This window comes from Typopeltis vanoorti, chromosome 3 (genome assembly GCF_054136105.1).
Source record: "Typopeltis vanoorti isolate ZY-2024b chromosome 3, IOZ_Tvanoo_1.0, whole genome shotgun sequence".
NCBI classification, from domain to species: Eukaryota; Metazoa; Arthropoda; class Arachnida; order Uropygi; family Thelyphonidae; genus Typopeltis; species Typopeltis vanoorti.
Window position 1 is genome coordinate 138,989,597 of NC_143551.1, and position 24,839 is coordinate 139,014,435.

General features: G+C 34.6%; 1 protein-coding gene across 1 annotated transcript in view; it reads left to right on the forward strand.

Moving 5' to 3' along the window:
• Positions 1-24,839, forward strand: part of Kdsr (3-ketodihydrosphingosine reductase) — a 134,316-nt gene that overhangs the window by 65,495 nt on the left and 43,982 nt on the right. The window contains exon 6 of the mRNA XM_090416049.1: positions 2,751-2,942. Within this exon, the coding sequence (XP_090272175.1) occupies positions 2,751-2,942 (192 nt within the window). The remainder of the gene's footprint in view (positions 1-2,750; positions 2,943-24,839) is intronic.

The following is a 24,839-nucleotide window of genomic DNA, read 5'->3' on the forward strand; positions in this document are numbered from 1 at the left end:
ACGGGCTAAAAGCTCCCTTGAAATGCTCAATACAGAGAACAGCAATTAGGTTGATAAATGACCCATCTCTTACCAACTCACTCTCCTCACTTTCACATAGATGTCTGATCTCTGCAATTTGTGTATTCTACAAATATTTCCATGGCAAATGTTCATCTGAAATAGCATCAATAATTCTCTCACTCAGTACTAAGCCCATTGGAACATGTACAGCTGCTCACAGTACTCCTTGAATGTTTTCTTCTTCCTTCATCCCTTCTACTGCTGTATTGTGGAACAGTTCCCCCCCCACCACGATGTACAGACTTTTAAATCAAATGTAAACAAGTTTCTCACTACCCATATACAGTACTAATGTACTATAGATTGATCAACCAATCTCTCGTGTATGGGCGTAACATAAAGGTGCCCTCAAGGGGTATACAGGATATGATAGTACTACATGAAAAACTTACATCACCACTAACTTCCTATCTACAATTTTCCTCCAAATCAATCTGTTACCTGTCAAGGCTCCAACATTGTCAGATCTTATATTTCTGTCTTCTAAGGCACCTTTTACCATATCAGTCCACCTATATCTTGGTCTTCCTCTGGGTCATTTTCCTACCAACCTGGCAGAGAACACTTGTTTTGCTAATATTTCCTCTCCCATTCTGTTTAAGTGACCATACCATCTGAGATTAGCTGTGTTAACTGGATACAAAATTCCTATAAGAAAAAAAGAACATAAATGATACATTAAATTTAATGTGTCCTGAATACTCTATATAGAAAACTAACTAGAAAAATACCTGTCCATTGCATTACACCAAAACATGGTAAGTGCAAATTTAAAGAAGTCTATGAAATTCTAATCAACCAACCTAATCTTAACAATAATAATGGTCTAAAAATCCTGAAAATACATCGGTATATATGGATGGCACATAGAAATTCTATCCACATAACCTCTTGATCTAAGAATTCATTATAAATTATAATTAAGACTGTAGTATTCCAGGATCTTTGCTTTAATACAAACACTTATGTTAAATTATTGATTAGGACACCACTGTTGCTGTATTAAAAGAATATGAATTTGTTCTGACCATGTTATAAATAGGATATAGCTTTCATGTATTTTTCCCCACTAGAGGTCAGGCCAGTAGAATAATGGTTGATCATATTATTGTCACTTTGGAATACTGTTTGAAGTGTAATGGAGCTTGTCAAGCTAATAATAATAATGGCAAATACATATTGGATTTGTGTGCATCTGTAATTTGCCTTATATAGGTGAAACTGGATGAACAATTCCTATCAGAAAAAAGAAACATAAATGACACATTAAATTTAATAACCTTTCTGTTTGTGCCCTGAATACTTTACATAGTTGTAGATCACAAATGTGGTATGAGTGCAAATTTAAAGTGAAATTCTAATTATCCAGCCTAATCTTAACATAATGATGGTCTAAAATTCCCAAGAATATGGATGGCACATATTTTACCCACATAACCTTTTGTTCTAAGAGCTCATTATAAATTACAATTGACACTGTAGTACTCCAGGATATTAGCCTTAATATAACAACCACTTTTTAAATTATTGATTAAGCAATGACTATTGCTGTATTAAAAGAATTAATATGAATTTGTTCTCTGACCATGTTATAAATAGGATATAGATGTTTTTTTATTTATTTTTATTTTTTAACTATTTCCATATTCTGCATGGTTAGCTGAGTGGCATATGTGCTTCACAACCATATGCCTGGGAAAGGAGTGTCCTGGGTTTGATTCCCATTGTTGACGTGAGGAGCTTAAGGATCTTTCTCGAACATAGCCAGATTAGCCGGTCTTGGGCGTGGACTGCAGGGTTTTCCCTCCTTCAAGCAGGCAATTATCGGCCCCTTCAACTCATGCATCTACAGACATAGACCACACCTGGAGGCATAGGGCTAGCCACCTTATCCTCGAGATGGGTACAGCTTAGAAGGACTAAGGATAGCGCCCCATAACAGGCCTCTGGACCTAATACATGAAGGGAAGAAGAACTTTTTCCATAGAGATCAGGCCAGTAGAATAAGAGCTCCAATGATCAAATCGTTGTCACTTTGGCATACTGTTTGAAATGTAATGTAACTTATCTCTCTCTCTCTCTCTGTATATATGTGTGTGTATTCCAGATGGTGATTTGACCTTAATATGAGGGTCAACAAAACAGTGGGAAATTAAAGTAATTCTTCATAACATAGTAGTAGCCTCCATAATTTATCAAAATGAATGCTGATTGCTGTGTAACATGAAAGAAAATCAGAATTTTTTCTGTTTGATCACTTTTTGGTGACAATGCCACCTTTGGAATCTCCATACTAATTTCTTTCATTATTATTATTTTTTACCACTTTTATTCATGTTTTGGGCTATACCTGTGTATTACTCCTAGTATTTTGTATTCTAGATTTTGAGTTTAGATACTTTTTACAATAATCTAGTATATCATCATATTTATTAATACCTGGCTGATTTTTTTTTTTTTTTAAGAAAATGATGGACCTCAATTATTTTGGTGACAATGCCACCTTTGGAATCTCCATACTAATTTCTTTCTTTATTATTATTTTTTACCACTTTTATTCATGTTTTGGGCTATACCTGTGTATTACTCCCAGTATTTTGTATCCTAGATTTTGAGTTTAGATACTTTTTACAATAATCTAGTACCTCATCATATTTATTAATACCTGGCTGATTTTTTTTTTTAAGAAAATGATGGACCTCAATTATTTTGGTAGTGTGCAAATGTCCAGAGCAGTAATGTCTTCTATGAAGGAGCAAAGAAATGGACATATTGTGTTTGTGTCCTCACTAGCAGGATTGATAGGAATTTATGGGTTCACTGCATATTCTGCTTCAAAATTTGCTCTTATGGGTCTAGCTGAATCATTGCATATGGAAGTAAGTAGTACAGTTAAATGTTATTGCTGTTATTTTTTTATTTGTTCTAGATTTGTAGACCTACTGTTTAAAATGATTGATTTTAAAAATTGAATAAAGAATCATGGATACATTATGCAGTTAATTCTTACTGTGATCATCCCATAGGTGTCTAAGGAATCTTTTTAATAGTTTTTACATTAAAAAGATCAGGGCTCAAACAATTTGGTACTGGCTCATCAATCAGGCAAATATCTCACTATTAAGGTATCATTGCAGGTGGAATTTCAGTAGCCTCAATCCTGAACCTTGTCCATTTATAAACTTTTGTTGATATTCAAATTTTTACCCTTTGTAACTACACCAGTGCCAAAAATATATATTTTATTTAAAAATTTTAGTAATCTTTGATGAAATTTTTTTCCAGCATATTTGTACAGTTTGGAGTTTATCCCATTTTCTCCTGTTGATTTGCCATTTTTTATTTTATTTAGGTTGTCCTTTAATTCTTTCATTGTTATCCTATCATTTAAGTTATTTTGTAAGTTTCTGGTGTAATTATTTTTGATGCCAGTATTATCTATCCAAAGATCTGTAAAGTAATCCAAAAATTCTTTTACATCTATTTCACAATTTATATTTGCAGTTTCTTTTATAACTGCATTCATGTGTTTTAGAATTTTGCATGCACTGGGTCTTATTTTGTATATGTAATTTTCTAGATATGATATAAAATTTTCCAGCTTTCTCTGGCTCTCTTTCTGATTTCTCTTTTGCTATTACTCGTCTTCTTTTTTTATATTCAATTTCATCTTCTTGTTTTTTGCTACTTAACCATCTTTTAAAAGCCAGCTTTTTATTTTCAATTATTGTTATTTCATTTCATGTGTAATTTTTTATTTTTATGATATTTTGCATGTTTCTAGACTTTCATATGCTGCCGATGCAATAATTTTTGTTTTCATTCCATTCTTTCTCAATGTCTTCATTTTCTTGTATTTTTTCAAAGTAGTTATTAATCCTCTGTTGGTATAAATTTCTTATACTTGAATCATTTAGTAGTCTTACTTTGTAATTAGATTTTGTTTCTCTGGTTTGTTTATTTTTTTTGTATTTTTTGTAGACAGTTTGGTGGAAATCTTAGTTTTGCCTGTACTAAATAGTGATCTGTGTCAATTTCTAGCCCTCTTCAAACTTTAACATCTAAGAAGAGGTTTGCTGCTTTTTCATTTGCTATAAAGTAGTCTATTATTGATTTTTGTCCTCTTGCACACCATGTATATTAATGTATATTTTTAGGTTTGTAAAATGTATTCATTATTTTTAAATTATTATATATTGTATAATCAATGAGTCGCTTGCCATTTTTGTTTACTGCCGGTTCTCCAAATTTTTATATATTATTGTTAATTTTTTTCATTCCCATTCTGGCATTTAGATCTCCAGCTATAATCATATGGTCTGTTTTATTTAATTTTTCATATATTCCTTGTAACTCTTTGTAAAAAGTAATCATTTTCTTCTTCTTTTCCTTCTTCAAGGGTACACTCCAACAACTATTAAATTTTCTTTATTTAATTTTAATCGCACCTCTAATATTCTTTCATTCATTATGTATAATGAGTTATTTTTGCTTTAATTGATTTATGGATCCAAATCATTACACCAGTTTTTGCATGTATTTGTTTGTCCACTCCACTATATATGATATTGTAGTTAGCTGTTTCTTTTGTTTCTGTAAGAACTGCAATTTCTATATTTTCGTTATTTAAAATTTTATCTAATTCTTCTTCTTTATGTGTTATGATTCTAATGTTCCATGTAGCATATTTCACCACTTTTTTCTTTTTCCAAAGTTTCTTAACCTTTTCCAGTTTGTGGTCGTTTCCCATGTTTTCTGTCCGGTTTGGATTTCGTTGAGACTTGAAAATAATATGTATTTCCCTATCTCAAATGACTAGCATGATGATAGGTATCCTAGTGGTGGGACTGCCACTTTAAGACAACTAGGCTTGCCTTTTTAGTAGATAGTGCAAACTTCAGGTTGAGAGGAAAGAGTCACCCCCCTTGCCCTGAATTGCTCTAATAGCACTGGGTGGGGGGGATGGATTAAGAAGTAAGAAAGAGTAGAAGACTAGTCTCCAAGTATGATGTCCAAAGTGTATATTGTACAAAGTAAGATCAGGTCTAGCTTCTGTATCTCGGGTTTGCCATGCACGTACTCGCCAGTGTGAGCACCTGAGAAATTACCACCAATAGCACTATCAAAATAATGGTTTAAAAAAAATCTAGAAATAAGAAATGCAAGAAAATCAAACTACATATCTTTTATGTATCTCCATGAAAGGTTTTAACCTACAGTACATTAATACCATAAGTGATTTATGGATTTTTTTATCTTTTTATTTCTCTTACACGCAAGAGATACAAGAACCTATAGCACATCCTTGCCATGCTTGTGGTGCAGATAACGATTGAGAAAGAAGAAATCTAATGACATTTTTCTTAAAGAGCCAGGGATTGAAGTTGTTGGAAAATACATTATGAGAAAGGCAAGTAGACTAAAGGAAGGTAGTTGGCAAAGCCTTGATGAATAGTATAACTCTGCCTTTCACTAAATTTAACTTCATGCTACTATCTTCTATACATTCCTTAAATTCTAAATGCAATTTTCAACTTAACCTTATAGAGGGTGATCCAAAAGTCATGCACATCAAAGTTGAAGCTGAGCTGCATCAAAGTATTTTGATTCTAATTATTCATTGCCCATAGATGGAACCCTAGGACTATTTGCCACTATCATGTAATCTATCTGCCACATGTTGGGTATTAGATGTCCATTACTTAGTTTTGTGTATGAGGAAAGCGAAATAGTACTTCGTCAGGAGCAGCGAGTTATTATTATTTTGGAATGTTATTTTGCTTCTCATTCTTAAGCAAATGTAATGGAGGAGTCTCATCAGAAATATCCCAACTCTGTTGCTTCTCAAAAAATCACCAATTATGAGATTAATCAGGTGCTTTGGGGAAACTGAATCAATTGCAGACAGACAAACAGTGCTATGGAAGACCTTTCATTTTGACTAAGGCTGAAGTGACTGCGTTACACAATGTGTTGCAATGTTCACCTTCAAAGAGTCTTAGAAAACTCTACACTGACTTATATGAGTCTTATATATGTCTTATATCAGTGCTTTAAGAGCCACCAAACAATTAAAGTTTCATTGAATACAGTGTTCACTCAGTTCAGGAATTGAAGCCACTGGATAAGGAAAAATGTGTTGTATCCTGTAAGTGGTTTCAATCATTTGTTGAAGAAAATGGAATTCATGAGCTGGACACTGTTTTCTTCAGTGATGATATGTGGTTCCACCTAAGTGGGATATGTCAATAGCCACTATAACAGAATTTGGTCATTTGAAACTTCATATGATAGATTAGAATTTCCCAAATGTACCCTAGGGAGGGGTGGGAGTACAGGATTATCATGAGAATACTGTATGAAAAAGTTACATCATTACTAACTTTCTATCGACAATTTTCCTTCAAATTAATCTGTTATCCAAGAATCCAATATTATCAATTTTATATTTCAGTCTTCTGAGGCACTTGTACCAATCCACATACATTTTGATCTTCCACGGTCTTTTTCCTGCCATCTTTCATCAGATACCAGTTTGATAATCTTTCTTCTTCTATTACTTAAATTAAGGGGATATTAAATCCCACATAGTTTTAAAACCAAATAAGAAACTCAAAGATTGGAATCAGAGAGTTTCTTGCCGAATATAGTAAACTATAAAGTATCGGCGACACTAGCGTTAGCCAATGCAAGTAACCCTAGTACATAGTACAATACCGGATGACCCGTTGCAAAGATGGGGGAAGTTCAGATCGCTATTCTTAGGTATTTTCCATAATGTAAAAACACATTTCCTAGGAAATGTATGCTGTTATTACATTATGGAGGGAGGTCACTACCCAGACCGGTTTCACCCTTTTTTGAGGCTTCATCAGTGAGTAGCTAGACCTAATACCAAAGTGTATAGCGAAAAGAACTTATATACTCCGCGAACGAGTTTTCCAAACAGGTGCAACCATTAAGTTACTTAAGTATAAAGAGCTAATAAGCTTCATTTCGGCAATGAAAACATTACTTAAATTAAGGGGATATTAAATCCCACATAGTTTTAAAACCGAATAAGAAACTCAAAGATTGGAATAAGAGAGTTTCTTGCCGAATATAGTAAACTATAAAGTAAAGTATCGGCGACACTAGCGTTAGCCAATGCAAGTGACCCTAGTACGTAGTACAATACCGGACGACTCGTTGCAAAGGTGGGGGAAGTTCAGATCGGTATTCTTAGGTATTTTCCATAATGTAAAAACGCATTTCCTAGGAAATGTATGCTGTTATTACAACGAGTCGTCCGGTATTGTACTACGTACTAGGGTCACTTTCATTGGCTAACGCTAGTGTCGCCGATACTTTATAGTTTACTCTATTCAGCAAGAAACTGATTCCAATCTTTGAGTTTCTTATTCGGTTTTAAAACTATGTGGGATTTAATATCCCCTTAATTTAAGTAATGTTTTCATTGCCGAAATGAAGCTTATTAGCTCTTTATACTTAAGTAACTTAATGGTTGCACCTGTTTGGAAAACTCGTTCGCAGAGTATATAAGTTCTTTTCGCTATACACTTTGGTATTAGGAAAAGGCGGTAATAATTAACACACTTGGAGGGTAATGGATGGCAATGCTGTAACCAATGAAGTTCTAACTGAGGATCGGCTATTGCTGTTACCCTCCTGCCATGATCAGAGCTTTAATTGCTCAATAACACCTTATCCCTACACTGTCCTCTACAGATAACGGGGAAGATGAAAAGCATACTTGCTTCGCCCCTTTAAACCAGTCCTTATAAGGACTTTGGTATTAGGTCTAGCTACTCACTGATGAAGCCTCAAAAAAGGCTGAAACCAGTCTGGGTAGTGACCTCCCTCCATAATGTAATAACAGCATACATTTCCTAGGAAATATGTTTTTACATTATGGAAAATACCTAAGAATAGCGATCTGAACTTCCCCCACCTTTGCAACGAGTCGTCCGGTATTGTACTACGTACTAGGGTCACTTGCATTGGCTAACGCTAGTGTCGCCGATACTTTACTTTATAGTTTACTATATTTGGCAAGAAACTCTCTTATTCCAATCTTTGAGTTTCTTATTCGGTTTTAAAACTATGTGGGATTTAATATCCCCTTAATTTAAGTAATGTTTTCATTGCCGAAATGAAGCTTATTAACTCTTTACACTTAAGTAACTTAATGGTTGCACCTGTTTGGAAAACTCGTTCGCAGAGTATATAAGTTCTTTTCGCTATAAACTTTGGTATTAGGTCTAGCTACTCACTGATGAAGCCTCAAAAAAGGCTGAAACCGGTCTGGGTAGTGACCTCCCTCCATAATGTAATAACAGCATACATTTCCTAGGAAATGTGTTTTTACATTATGGAAAATACCTAAGAATAGCTATTTGAACTTCCCCCACCTTTGCAACGAGTCGTCCAGTATTGTACTATGTACTAGGGTCACTTGCATTGGCTAACGCTAGTGTCGCCGATACTTTATAGTTTACTATACTATACTCAGCAAGAAACTCTCTGATTCCAATCTTTGAGTTTCTTATTCGGTTTTAAAACTATGTGGGATTTAATTTAATATCCCCTTAAGTTAAGTAATGTTTTCATTGCCAATGAAATGAAGCTTATTAGCTCTTTATACTTAAGTAACTTTCTTCTTCTATTCTGTTTCAGTCTCCTATCTCCTATATCAGTACTCTCATATCTGCGATATCCAGTTTTTGAACAAGTGTTTTATTTCTAACCCAACTCTCTGATCCATATGTTAAAATTGGTTTTAACACTGTCTTTTATATAGTTAGTTTTGTGTTTTGACTAATTTATATCTTATTCCATATATGCTGTATAATAGGAAGTCAACTGAATAAATTTATATAATTTATTCAGTTGACTTCCTACTATACAGGCTATGCTAATTCTGTTGTCCATACCATATTTAATTTGCCATCTTCATTAAAATTGTGCCTAAATAACTGAAATGTTTTACTTGATCTATAAGTTCTTTATTCAGTATACAGTGGATGTTTTCATTGATTCAGCCTATTTTCATTGGTCTTTGTCTTTTTATTGCTGATTTTCATACCAAGCGTATTACAGTAGTTATTCAATTTAACCATCGAATGATACAGACTTGTACTGGATTTATTTAGAAGTTTAACTGAGTAAAGTAAAGAGCTGAGATTAACAGCTTCAGTCTTGATATCAGGTTTAACACTACTTTCTTTCATGATGTGATCCATATAAATGATGAATAACAGTGGAATAATGGCACCCTTGTTTCATACCTGATTTGTCATCAAACCATCTGTACCCCCCTTCAATTCTAACTGCTGAATTACAACTTGAATATAAAGTATTGCATGATATAATGTCCAATTTGCATCATATAACTGCTGCATTTTGAGAAGCTTTTCTCTTGGCACTTTGTCACATACCTTTTCAAGATCTGCAAAACTGAAATTCAGGTCCCTGTTATATTCTCATGATTTCTCAGCTATTTGTTAAAGTGTAAATCTGATCATGACAACCTCTGTTTAGCCTGGATCCAGCTTGTTCTTTTCCAAGTTTTACTTTCACAATTATTCTCAACCGAGAGGTAATTCCTCTGGTTTAAATTAAAATGGTGCAGCAGGGTCTCTAGATTTCTTTTGAACAGATGTTTATATTAAAACTGCATATTTTAGAGAATACCGTAGTTTGTATCAGTACTTTATTATGTTGACACCTGACTTTTGAGGCTTAATGTAGTACTCAGCTTGATACTGGTGTTCACTAATCTTTTTTTCCATATACCAGCCTGTCTAGAGCAGTGCTTCCCAAACTGTGGGCCACGCGGGGGGTGTAAGTTTTGTTGAGGGGTGCGTGAAAAATTTAAAATGTTTTAAGACTAAGTAGATTTTTTTTAATCTTAAAAGAAACCTATTTAATTTTTATTATTTATTATTTCTTTTTTGCTCTTTTTTATATTTTAATGGAAAAAATCGCACATTGGTGTTGGTTCAAAAACTTTGCTTCCTGCATATTTTGGCGATTAATGAATATTAATAAATATATGCATCATCATCATAACACTGATTATGGGTATATGCTTATTCATATAAGTTTCATTTCATAGGTATTGATAAGAAACACAAAAAAGATTACAAACGCAAAATCTTGAATATAAATTGTATTGAATATAAATGTAATAAATAAATATTATAATATATGTCTATATTGCGATTTTTTTTTTTTTTTTTTTTTTTTTTTTTTTTTTTTTTTCCAATGAGGGACGTGAAATATTTTAATTTTTCCAAAGGGGACCTTGGCATCCATAAGTTTGGGAAGCACTGGTCTAGAGTATGCTTCATTGTATTGACAAATCTAGTACACATAAGGTACTTACCAGATGTGAAAGCTTGTCTTTTGTAGTTGATAAGAGATTAGAAAATTTTGTTGATTGGAAAATGAGCATCTGATGAAACTTCAAGATTCTGCCAGTAGTTTCAGAAACTTCTGGAAATTTCCAAGAATACTGCAATAGAAGGCAGGGTTCCAATGCATGCATTTCAGGTAGTTCCTTAAATGTATGGGATTGGATGGAATACTCGTTTTCCAGTCTGACAGATATCTACACTAAAGTTCTATGCATCATACCTTCCAGAATCAGCATTTCCAACTCCTTAGCACATAATTGTTCTCCTTCATTATTCTTCTTCTTATTATTATTATCTGAGGCATCTAGGAAGTCAAAGACCCATTGAGAGAGGCTATACATCACCCATTGAGGTAGGCTATACATTTCTTTAAATTCATTCACACTAGACTCACTACCCCTAAAGGTAAACTATTCCACTCTGTGAGAGAAAAACCTAGCTCTTACCCCTTTCTTGACTGTGAACAAACTTCACTTTCATGAATGCCTCCATGTTCTATTAACACCTTCGATATAGCGAAAATTTTCAACAGACGATATTCTATAAAACTCATTCAGAAGTTTATAGACCTCTATCATATCACCCTTCTTTCTCCTGTTAACCAGAGCCTGTAATCCACATACTTTCAATCTGTCCTCATAATCTAAATCCCATAATCTGGATGTAATCTTTGTAACTCTTCTTTGCACCCTTTCCACAGTTTCTTTATCCCCTTGGAACCCAGCAGACAATATGCACAGGTGAGTTCTTATGAAGGCTTTTTAAAGAGGCAAAATGACTTCATTATCCTTAATTTCAAGGTTTACTTTAACTTCACAGTTATCCTCTGAGTTGTATTTGCAACTTTCGATATGTACACCCTCTGTCCAAAAAGAAACCGAACTTTTCAAAAATTGAAGAAACTAGTGGTGCCACCTGTTGTATCTTTTGTTGTCGAAAGCGGCAACCTTCATTAGTGTTATTAGTGTTGTGTCAACTGTTTGACATTTGTTTTATTAGAAGCCGAGTTATAGTGCCAAGAGTGACAGTGTGTTTTGATGAATGGTTGGAAAATGAGTTTCAAACAGAGAGCTGCGATTGACTTTTGTGTTAAACTTGGTAAAAGTTTTACCGAAACACATCAAATGCTTCAAAAAGCATACTGTGATGAATGCTTATCCCGTACTCAAGTTTACAAGTGGTTTAAATGGTTTCAAAGTTTTAAAGCAAAAAGTGCATGATTTTCAAAGAAAACCCGAAATCGTTCATGAGATTGATTGAAGATGAATTGGGGATTCCAAAATGAACTGTGCACAACATTTTGACCGAGAGTTTGGGCCTTCATAAATTGAATTCACGATTTGTTCCCACAAGTTGACCAACGACCAAAAAGTGTATCGTGAACACTGCAAGGACCTCATTAATACCGATCGTAAGGACTCAGGCTCCCTTGAAATGATCATTACTGGTGACAAAAAGTGGTGTTTTGAGTATGAGCCCGAAACAGAGTGCTGAGTAGAGACTACCAGAAGAGGGGCATCCAAAAAAAAAAGAAAAAAAAAGTCGCTTGGAAAAGTCAAAAGTACAGACAATGCTGATTTGTTTCTGCGATTCCAAGGACATTATCCACAAAGAATTTGTTCCGCCTGGCCAAACAGTCATTGGTGAGTTTTATCTCGAAGATTTGAAGTGATTGATAGCGAGAATTCATAGTGTACGGCATGAATATTGTGATGTAGGCAGCTGGTCACTTTTGCATGATAATGCACCATCTCATCGTTTGAACATTGTGAGACAGTTTTTGAGCAAAAACCAAGTTTGTGTGTTGGATCACTCACCGTATTCACCTGATTTTGCACCCTGCTGTGACTTCTTTCTCTTCCCCCGACTTCATTTGCCAATGAAAGGAAAGTGACAAGACACCATTGAAAACGTTCAAACAGCAGTAATCATGACTCTCAACAGTATCCCAAAAACCGATATAAAAAAAACTCGTAACGAATTAATTGACTGTGCCAAACACTGTATCGAATATATGAAATGATTGAATAATTATCTATCAAAAGTTCATTTTCTTTTTGCCAAGATCCCCAGCCCCATCAGTATCTTGTAGCATAACCCTGCTAATATAATATGCCACTGGGAATCTCATCATCCTTCCAAAGTGCATAACCTTACACTTACTAACATTAAAATGAAAGCCATTTTTGTTTGCCCAAATTTCCAGCCTATTCAAATCATTTTGTAAGTGCTGGATATTAGTGGCATCCCTGATTGCCCTGCCTGTCTTCTCATCATTGGCAAACAATTGCACCCCCCCCATTAGATTTCTAACAGGAGATGTGCAATTGTTTGCCCTTCCTAATATCACTAATGTGTAGATTGGACAACAATGCCCCAAGGACTAAACCCTGAGGTACACCACTGGTCACCTTAAATCTAGCAGATTCACATACACCATATACCACTTTTTGATATCTGTCTGTCATCCATTCACTCATCCAAGTCAAGAGTTCATATTCCAATCCCATATTCTCCAGTTTATATAACAGCCTTTTGTGTAGTATCCCATCAGATGGGTTAGCAAAATCCAACATTACCATAGTGTATCCATTCCCTTTATCCAACAATAATATTCTTCTAAATTGGCAATAACATTGTTATAAAATATGAGAAAATTGCTAAAACATGTCCTTCCTTTAGTAAACCAATGCTACTCCTTGTGGAGTATTGCTTGTTTGTCTCCCCATTTCTGTATGCAAGTTCTTATCAATTTCTCTAAAATCTTCACTGCCACACCAGAGATACTAATAGGTCAGTAGTTAGACACAGTTTTTGCACCACCCTTGTACAATGGAACTTTCATACATTCCTTCTATTCCTGAGCTAAGACTCAAGTTATACTAAAAGGCCTAGCCAATTTGGCTGAACATTCCTTTAGCAAACATACTGATATCCCATCTGTCCCTATTGACAAATTCATATCCAGTTTATACAGTGGCTCGTCGACTCATTTTCATGCACCTCTAACTCTTCATCCAATGCAGCAGTAGCATGTGCACCATGTTACACACACCTGGTTGATATATCTTATGCAATGTGAGCACTCCTTAATTGAACAATCTCATTAACTTCTAACACTAGAGTATCATCTGCATTCAATAAAGTTATTCTTCCATATTCATTCTTTCTTCTGCTTGTAGCATAACGATAAAATTCTTTTGGATTGCCTTTAGCCTGCATAGCCAGTTTCTTTTCATACTCCGATTTAGCTTTCCACACAATACTCATTACTTTTCTGGCTTGTGCTTTATATATTTCATAACTCCTCTCACCCTTATTCTCATGATATTCTTTCCACATCATCATCTTATGGATCTCTTGCTTAATAAGGTTGCACATCTATTTCACTCCCAACCTTTTTTATTCTTCAAATGCTAGGGGATACATTCAAATATGCCTCACTTAAGCACTTTTTCAAAGATTCCCATGGATTTGACATTTTTCCCATTCAGTAACTGATACCATTGGACCAAAGATAATATTCTTCTAAATTGATCATAATTTACACCTTTGTAGTTCATCATGTAACCTGTTCTAATGGGAACATCAGTATAATTACATACTTCCCTAGAAAGCACAGCAGGATCACTGTCATCAAATCTAATGCTCTTTGACCATTAGATTTGATGACTTTGTGAGACAACTTTCTCTTTGAGAAAGTTGTCTCACAACAATTCAATAAGTGCCTCTTCATTCTTATCATGAGATTTCTCTTCTATGCAATCAATGTTTGGATAATTAAAGTCATCCATAATGATCACTCATTTAGTACCCATTAAGGCTAAATTTGTGATGCCATTCTTTGTCCCCTGAAACTGAGTCGCTAGATCTTTAGCAACACCCTGCCACATATTTCATTCTGTTAACTTCCACTTCACACCAGATAGTCTCAAATTCACTGCTACATGAGACATTGTTACCATCATTGTTTTTTAGAATTTCTACTCTAACTGGACTGGATATCATTAGTAGTACTCACCCTCCTCTCCTATCTCTTCTGTCATTCCTAAAAATAGTGTACTCATTACACTCAATTCCAGTTACCATATCTATCTGATTCTGATAGCCAGGTTTCACTAATATCAACAATCTTAGGCCACATCATATTCAATAGAGAAACGAACTAAGCCCCCTTTTCTGATTCTTCTGGCATTTATATATAGATATAACAAATTGCTACCTAGTCTATTCTTATAATTAGATATCCAGTCTGTTTGACCTTGTTGTAGAACTTTCTCTTTTCCCTCCCCAGACATACTCTAAAGCTTCAAACCCGAAGCACATCTTTCTACCCTTCACCAGTGCATAATCATGTTCGAAGCTATTCATGTCTTTATCATATTTGCATACCATAGGGTGAATTTTCACACACATTTCTCCCATTCCTCCCTTGATGATCTAGTTTTCCTGACTCTCTGCATTAGATGTTATACCAATAAGTAATTTTTCCAGGCTCCTGATGTCAAATGAATTCAAGTGTCGGTTGTCCTTCTTATACAAGTCTTTTTTGTCCTCAAGCTCATTACACATATCTAGAAACTTACATCCATTTCTTCTACACAGCTTGCACATGGAATCATTTTCCTCCTATTCCTCCTCCTCCTGTATTGTCATATCTAGGTAGCAAACCTACAATTTTTTTCTCTCATTTCTTGCTCGGTTCTTCCAACAGACCTTTCATATCCTTTTTCATACTATATTTGTTGCTACTTAATTTATTAGTTCCTACAAGAATTACCATCTCTTTTACTTTTCTGTTTTTTGATTCGTTTGTCATATCTTTAATTTTTGCCCCAGGAAACTAGAAGTAGCAACTCTCTTGGCAAGCAGGTACTTGCGTAGGGAGTCACTACAGGTGCTTCTCATAGTCAAAGCTTTAATGGCATTAAATGGCCTTATCACATTTAAAGGATAATAGTCTTACAACTCTGAAATTTCTACACCAGAAAATACTGAAATAGAATACATAGTTTTGTTCAATTCCCATACATTTCATGTATTTCTCAACCTTTCAGCCAAATCTTTAAGTTTTGTCTAATATATTTTACTATGAACAAAATTTAACTACAAAAGACATTTTCATCTCTGTGTTTAGTAAGTGTTTGTGATTTTGCATACTGAGTACCTTATTTCTTGGCTAGGGAGCGAATCACAGAACATTCAGAAATCTGATCCAAAGTTGTATATGTTGGATGTGCATTCTTCAAATGCACATCCAACATTAATTCATCACTAATCCACGAGAAATATCTTTATTCGTGGTGATGAAATATGGTTTGCAAAGAACTAAGGGAAGTTCATAGGATAGTCTGTCTAAAACAGTCTTCTGTCTTATGTGGGCTTCTGGCTCTGTGTTTTTTTGTGCCTGATTATTATGCCTTGAGTGATTGAAGACACCTAGTCTTCAATTGCTTGGAAGAAATTATCAATGTTGTTGTAATTATTCTCTTCAACAGCATTTGAAAGTTTGTTATACGTGCTCAAATGCTATCGAATTTAGGTATCATCATTAGAATCATGGTTCAGCCAGAGCATTGTTAAATACTGAATGTGGGTGTGAACTACCATGATGTTGAAATTCGATGAGTTTGAAGTAATGTTTAATGAAGCGCTTGCCAAAGGGGTTCCAGTGCATCACTTATAGTAATGGGTCACTAGTTTATTAAAACAAATAGCATGTTGCTTATTATAATTGTTCTCTTGAAGAGGACAATTATAATAATTACAAGGCCATCTAATTTGATTTTTGGGCTCAGGGTCAGGAAGAATGTGGGTTTGTCAAGCTGGTGTATCATAGCAAACAGATGCTGGTTTTCCTTGAATCGTGGTAATATGTAGAGTTTTCAATGGATCTCAAGAAAGCCAAGTTATTTTTAATGCAGCTGTTGATGAACTCCACAGATTCGATTTGCTTTCCAGTTAACTTTGTATCTTTGCTAATAAATTTGAATATGATTGCCAAAAATGTGCAAGTTTACAGTCTCATTACTTTCCTTGCCATATATATTAAAGCTGGTACAGCATGACTCCATGTTGATTTTCCATTGCAATTCACTTAGAGCCATCATAAACAGAGTGACTCACAGCCCTCTTTAAATTTGTGGTGTGCTCACTACAAAAACTGCTTTGAGGCTTTTCTTCTGACACAGTACTAAAATATTTTTCTTCTCTGCAGACTAGCATCTGTTGCTATCAGGGTCTCACTCGTGTTCCTTCAGAATCTCGATTGTAAAGAAATCATTGTCGGCTACAACTTGATATAAACAATAAAGTGGTACACCAATCAGATATTTTAGCCATGCTTTGACGATGCTGTTTCTGACAAGTTCCATCAAATAAAGGATTTATGAATTTTCTTGCATTTTATGTGTACATTAATGCAGTCATTATCCAGGCTTTGCAGTAAGCATATGATCGTGGTGATGCAGGAAAATTTATAATTTGACCCAAGATACCATACTGCCAAAAACTATGCTTCATGCATCTTATTTGCATAAACAGTCTCAGCAAAATTAAATACTCAATGATGATCTAGTTCTGGTAAATGAACTGGTATCATTGTGATTCCAAGATGTTGTTTTTCCAAATGAGCTGCAAAGAAAGAAAACAATGTGGAGGGAATATAAAGAAAAAGATGATTATACTCATGAGCAGTACAAAGTGCAAGCAAGACAGGTGATTAGTTTGGTAAGAAAGGCCAAACAGATTATGAGAGAAAATTAGCTAAGTAGACCAAAGCAACAAGTGACTTATGTAGCAGGTAAAAGGAAAAATGACTATGGTGAGATGACCTTAAACATTGTTCATTCTACAAAGGTGACAGAAGCAAAAGAAATAGTTGAGTTGCTGAGTGATCATTTTGCAAAGGTGTATCATCCAGGTGGAGATTTTGTAGTTGATGCGATGTGACAGAGATGCATATCAACATTGAGGTAAATGAAGAGGTGGTGTTCAGCATATTGCAAAATAAGAATGTGAACACAGCAGTGGGACTGGATGACATGTCAGCCTGTGTACTATGTGAATGTACAAGAGAATTTGCATTGCCTCTGAGGTTGCTCAATCTTAGTCTCAGCTATGGCAGAGTTCCAGGAGAGTGAAAAGAGGGTAAGATTGTTCCATTACATAAAGGTGGCTCCAAGACAGAGATAGCAGACTACAGACCAATTAGTATATCAGGAGTGGTTGTTAAAGTATTGGAAAAATTGATTAAAGGTAAAATCTAACATTGAGTGGATAGGGATGTGATACTCTATCGTGGGCAGCATGACTTTATATAGAATAGATCCCGTCTTAGTAATTTATTCACATTTTACAATAAAATGACAGCAGAATTAGATAAAGGAAATGGCTACACCATACTGCTGGACTTTGCAAAGACATTTGACAGAATACCACATGATGAACTATTACAAAAGCTGGAGCAAATGGGAATGGATACGAGGCTAATAGCATGGATAGGGAGTGGTGGCTGACAGACACCAGAAAGTAGCACATGGTGCAGTGGAATCTAGGAAAATAAGGTCTTCTGGAGTATCTCTGGATGTAGAGCCACTACTCTTTAATTTATATCAGTGATATAAATTAAAGAGTAGTGATATAGGAAAAGGTTTAAGAGGAGATATTCAGATATTTGCTGATGATGCAAAGCTGGGGAGAGCAATAGTTGATAAAGATGATGCAGAGAATGATTTAATAAATTGGTATTGTAGGCAAAGGATAATGGATAATGATCATCAATATTATCAATAATGATAATGTTGCAAAATGTAGATTATGCACCTCAGGTTGAAAAGGTTGCATATGGTGTATCATATTTGATGGTACTCGTAGGAAATTGATAAGCCTAGGGACTTGGGAATAATGGTGGACAACGAATTGAAGTTCAGAGGGCATATTGAAAAAGTTAGTAAAAAAAGCTCAAAGGATTGCTTGGATGTTGAAAAACATTATAACAATTAAAGATAAGGAAGTTATTATACCTCTTTTTATATAAGGCTATAATTTGGGTGTTGATTTTACTACTGTACACAGTAGTAAAATCAATTTGTTATCTCAGTTTCTTGTGGACCAGGAGATGGTAGAGAAGATTCAGAGACGAGTGACTAAGTTGGTGATAGATCTGTGGAATACTCCCTGTGAGGATAGGTTGAGGGTTTGTGGGTTACAAACTTTAGTTGATAGTCAGAAAAGAGGGGGACATTATAGAAACTTTTAATATACTAAAAAAGTTTTATAAAAATTGATACAAAGGAAATTTTTCAATATATGACAAATAGTCAAAGAACCAGAGGCCATCTGTGGAAGTTGTGTAAGAATGTAGTTAGTAGGGTTGTGTGGACCAGATTTTTTGCATGGAGAGTGTGAATGCATAGAATGGATTGACAGAATTAGCTGCGAGTTCCCTGATAGTTTAAAGAGAGGCATGATAGGTTTTAAGTGTGTAATAGTTAGTTTGAGTCTCCACAATAAGTCTCAGGACCACATGCAGGCACTGTATAATAATAATAATGGTCTGTAAATTCCTCAAGTGTAATTTCACTGGCCAAAGCTAGAAAATGTTTCATATAATTTTTGTACTACAGATGATTACAAATTGAGCACATTGCACTCATTATTCCTAAATCTTCAGACTTTTTGTGTATAGAACCGGTTGTTGTAATTTAATTAAAGAAAAGTATTAGTGGATTTCTCAGAAAGTTTTAACTCTTAATTGAGGGCATAATGTCATGCCAGATATGGTTCCAAAGTAGCAGAGTTTACAGATGATTGGTCCTGACTTGTAGATGGCTGATTTAGTTTTGCCAAAGCAAATTTTTTTTTCCTTTTTTGCATAATCTCAACATTTCCATTGACTTCTGCAGCTGATTGTGCAGTCTTCTTTGGTTTCACTGATCCTTATAAGCTTTTTTTGGGGGGTTTTCAGTGCTAGTTTATTGCTGTATTAGTCTAAAATGATGATTTATTTTTTTACTGACATTTTAAAAATTTTTCACTTTTCTCAGAGGCTCACATTGGTGAGTAACAGGCATGGCAAACTCGAGATACCCAAGCTAGACATGATCTTACTTTGTACAATATACACTTGGTATATCATATCTGGAGACTGGTCTTCTACTCTTCTTTCCCTCTACTCTTTCTTACTTCTTACCATTTTCCCCCAATGCTATTAAAGCACTTCGAGGGCAAGGGAGTAACTCACCCCCTTGCCCTTGTAATTCAGCAGTTAGAATTGAAGGGGTACAGATGGTTTGATGACAAATCAGGTATGAGACAAGGGTGCCATTATTCCACTGTTATTCATCATTTATATGGATCACATCATGAAAGAAAGTAGTGTTAAACCTGATATCAAGACTGAAGCTGTTAATCTCAGCTCTTTACTTAGATGAACTCTTCATTTTACTCAGTTAAACTTCTAAATAAATCCAGTACAAGTCTGTATCATTCGATGATTAAATTGAATAACTACTGTAATACGTTTGGTATGAAAATCAGCAATAAAAAGACAAAGACCAATGAAAATAGGCTGAATCATTGAAAACATCCACTGTATACTGAATAAAGAACTTATAGATCAAGTAAAACATTTCAGCTATTTAGGCACAATTTTAGTAAAGATTAGACAACAGAATTAGCATAGCCTGTATAGTAGGAAGTCAACTGAATAAATTATATAATTACTTAAATTAAGGGGATATTAAATCCCACATAGTTTTAAAATAATTTAAAACTTAATTTAAGTAATGTTTTCATTGCCGAAATGAAGCTTATTAGCTCTTTATATTTAAGTAAATTATATAAATTTATTCAGTTGACTTCCTACTATACAGCATATATGGAATAAGATATAAATTAGTCAAAACACAAAACTAACTATATAAAAGACAGTGTTCAAACCAATTTTAACATATGAATCAGAGAGTTGGGTTAGAAATAAAACACTTGTTCAAAGACTGGATACTGCAGATATGGGAGTACTGATATAGGAAACTGAACAGATGGCATTAATGGTAGTATTATATTAAAAATGAGGATTTGGTCACTTAAACAGAATAGGAGAAGAAAGATTATCAAATAGGTATCTGATGGCAGGAAAAAGACCCAGTGGAAGATCAAAATGTATGTGGATTGGTACAAGTGCCTCAGAAGACTGAAATATAAAATCTGATAATATTGGATTCTTGGATAACAGATTAATTTGGAGGAAAATTGTCGATAGAAAGTTAGTAACGATGTAACTTTTTCATACAGTACTATCATGATAATCCTGTACTCCCACCTCTCCCTAGGGTACATTTGGGAAATTCTCATCTATCATATGAAGTTTCAAATGACCAAATTCTGTTATAGTGGCTATTGACATATCCCACTTAGGTGGAACCACATATCATCACTGAAGAAAACAGTGTCCAGCTCATGAATTCCATTTTCTTCAACAAATGATTGAAACCACTTACAGGATACAACACATTTTTCCTTATCCAGTGGCTTCAATTCCTGAACTGAGTGAACACTGTATTCAATGAAACTTTAATTGTTTGGTGGCTCTTAAAGCACTGATATAAGACATATATAAGACTCATATAAGTCAGTGTAGAGTTTTCTAAGACTCTTTGAAGGTGAACATTGCAACACATTGTGTAACGCAGTCACTTCAGCCTTAGTCAAAATGAAAGGTCTTCCATAGTACTGTTTGTCTGTCTGCAATTGATTCAGTTTCCCCAAAGCACCTGATTAATCTCATAATTGGTGATTTTTTGAGAAGCAACAGAGTTGGGATATTTCTGATAGACTCCTCCATTACATTTGCTTAAGAATGAGAAGCAAAATAACATTCCAAAATAATAATAACTCGCTGCTCCTGGGAAAGTACTATTTTGCTTTCCTCATACAGAAAACTAAGTAATGGACATCTAATACCCAACATGTGGCAGATAGATTACATGATAGTGGCCAGTAGTCCTACGGTTCCATCTATGGGCAACGAATAATTAGAATCAAAACACTTTGATGCAGCTCAGCTTCAACTTTGATGTGCATGACTTTTGGATCACCCTCTATAAGGTTAAGTTGAAAATTGTTTAGAATTTAAGGAATGTATAGAAGATAGTAGCATGAAGTTAAATCTAGTGAAAGGCAGGGTTATACTATTCATCAAGGCCAGCTTTGCCAACCACCTTCCTTTTGTCTATTTGCCTTTCTCATAATGTATTTTCCAACAACTTCAATCCCTGGCTCTTTAAGAAAAATGTCATTAGATTTCTTCTTTCTCAATCGTTATCTGCACCTCAAGCATGGCAGGGATGTACTATAGGTTCTTGTATCTCTTGCGTGTAAGAGAAATAAAAAGATAAAAAAATCCATAAATCACTGTATTAATGTACTGTAGGTTAAAACCTTTCATGGAGATACATAAAAGATATGTAGTTTGATTTTCTTGCATTTCTTATTTCTAGATTTTTTTAAACCATTATTTTGATAGTGCTATTGGTGGCAATTTTTCCAGAAGCATGTTAAATTTCTCAGGTGCTCACACTGGTGAGTAGGTGCATGGCAAACCCGAGATACAGAAGCTAGACCTGATCTTACTTTGTACAATATACACTTTGTATATTATACTTGGAGACTAGTCTTCTACTCTTTCTTACTTCTTAATCCATTCCCCCCCCCCCCCCTCAGTGCTATTAGAGGAATTCGAGGGCAAGGGGGTGACTCTTTCCTCTCAACCTGAAGTTTGCACTATCTACTAAAAAGGCAAGCCTAGTTGTCTTAAAGTGGCAGTCCCACCACTAGGATACCTATCATCATGCTCGTCACTTGACATAGGGAAATACATATTATTTTCAAGTCTCAACGAAATCCAAACCGGACAGAAAACATGGAAAACGACCACAAACTGGAAAAGGTTAAGAAACTTTGGAGAAAGAAAAAAGTGGTGAAATATGTTACATGGAACATTAGAATCATAACACACAAAGAAGAAGAATTAGATAAAATTTTAAATGATGAAAATATAGAAATTGCAGTTCTTACAGAAACAAAAGAAACAGCTAACTACAATATCATATATAGTGGAGTGGACAAACAAATACATGCAAAAACTGGTGTAATGATTTGGATCCATAAATCAATTAAAGCAAAAATAACTCATTATACATAATGGAATGAAAGAATATTAGAGGTGCGATTAAAATTAAATAAAGAAAATTTAATAGTTGGAGTGTAAAAATGATTACTTTTACAAAGAGTTACAAGGAATATATGAAAAATTAAATAAAACAGACCATATAATTATAATAATTATAGCCAGAGATCTTAATGCCAGAATAGAATGAAAAAAAAATTAACAATAATATATAAAAATTTGGAGAACCGACAGTAAACAAAAATGGCAAGCGACTTATTGATTATACAATATATAATAATTTTAAAATAATGAATACATTTTACAAACCTAAAAATATACATAAATATACATGGTGTGCAAGAGGACAAAAATCAATAATAGACTACTTTATAGCAAATGAAAAAGCAGCAAACCTCTTCCTAGATGTTAAAGTTTGAAGAGGGCTAAAAATTGACACAGATCACTATTTAGTACAGGCAAAACTAAGATTTCCACCAAACTGTCTACAAAAAATACAAAAAAATAAACAAACCAGAGAAACAAAATCTAATTACAAAGTAAGACTACTAAATGAGGGGTGACTGAAACAAAAAAGACCAAAACTGGTGAGATCTTTCTGAGCAATAAATACAAAATGTTATATTCAGGCAATGACAATCAAGGAAAAGGAGTAGCCATAGTATTCAACACAAAATACGAGGCTAATCTTCTTGAATGGCAGTCAGTCTCAAGTAGAGTAATGTGGGCAAGTATGAGAATGGGGAACTGGACAATGAGACTTATTTGTGCCTATGGTCACACAGAAGGTTCTACTAAGGTAGAAGTGGAAGAGTTTTTTGAGGCTTTAGAAAAAGCAACTGACACAATGAAAAATGAAAAGTTGGTCCTTGTTGGGGATCTAAATAGCAGAGTAGGAAATGATTGTTAGACATACAGAAATATTTTGGGAAAATTTGGAGAAAAGAGCAAAACTAATAATAATGGCAAATATCTGTTGGATTTCTGCTCAGGACATGGACTGGTTATTACTAACACCATGTTCCAACATAAAAATGTGCACAAATTCACATGGAGAGAAGAGGCAAGGAATAAGAAAAGTCTCATTGATGTTGTTATTGTTGATTGTGATGTTTTCTCCTTGGTGCAGGACACTACATTGTACAGAGGATTTGAAATTGGAAGTGATCACTATTTAGTCTTGAGCAGGATAAAATTGAATTTCATATTGAAAAGAATAACATGTAAGAAAGTATTAAAGCGAATAAAAGTTGAACAGCTCTCAGATGTGAACTGTAGACTAAAATACAGAAAGATTATTGAAAAGAAAATGAAAGAGTGTGAGAACAGGAATCAAACCTTGGAGATTCAGTGGCAAACTCTGAAGAAAACATTGATTGATTTTGCCAGAGAGACATGTGGTGAGGTTGTCTGTAAGGATAAAAAAATCAGAACCCCCTGGTGGACACAGGAAGTTAAAGAGGCAGTGAAGGAAAAGAAGAAAGCATATCAAAAGTTCCTGTCAAATTAGTCAGCTTGTGCTCTTAGAGAATATAGGACAAATGTAAGCATGCTGAACACTGTTTAAAACTAGCTAAACAAAAGTCATGGGAGGACTTTGGCAAGAATATAGAAAATAAATATCAAGAAGGTGGCAAAATATTCTGGAGGTTGTTGAAGAAGCTTAAGAATGGAGGAAAGAGTGCCGAAAAAGGAGTTAGAGATGATAAAGGTGACATGAAAACAGGAGAAATGGATATCCTTGAAGTATGGAGTAATTACTTTGAAAAACTGCTAAATGAAACAAGCAGCGATGACAGCACAGTGGTAAAAAACACTGACCAGACATGCAGTCAGGAATACATATCCATACTTGAAGTAGAAAAAGCCATCAAAGTCTTGAAATGTGGAAAGGCAGCAGGAGTAGATGATATTCGACTAGAAATGCTGAAGTATGGTGGTATAAGAGTCTTACAGTGGCTGCACTGCATAGTTCAGAAAGCCTGGACAGAGTGACGAATACCCAATGATTGGAGTAGAGCTCTCATAGTACCCGTATATAAAAAGGGAAATAAAACTGAATGTGAGAATTACAGAGGTATTTCCCTACTAAGTGTTCCTGGCAAGATCTATGCAAATATACTTGAGAAATGGTTGAGAAGAATTGTGGAAGAAAAGCTGGGTGAAGA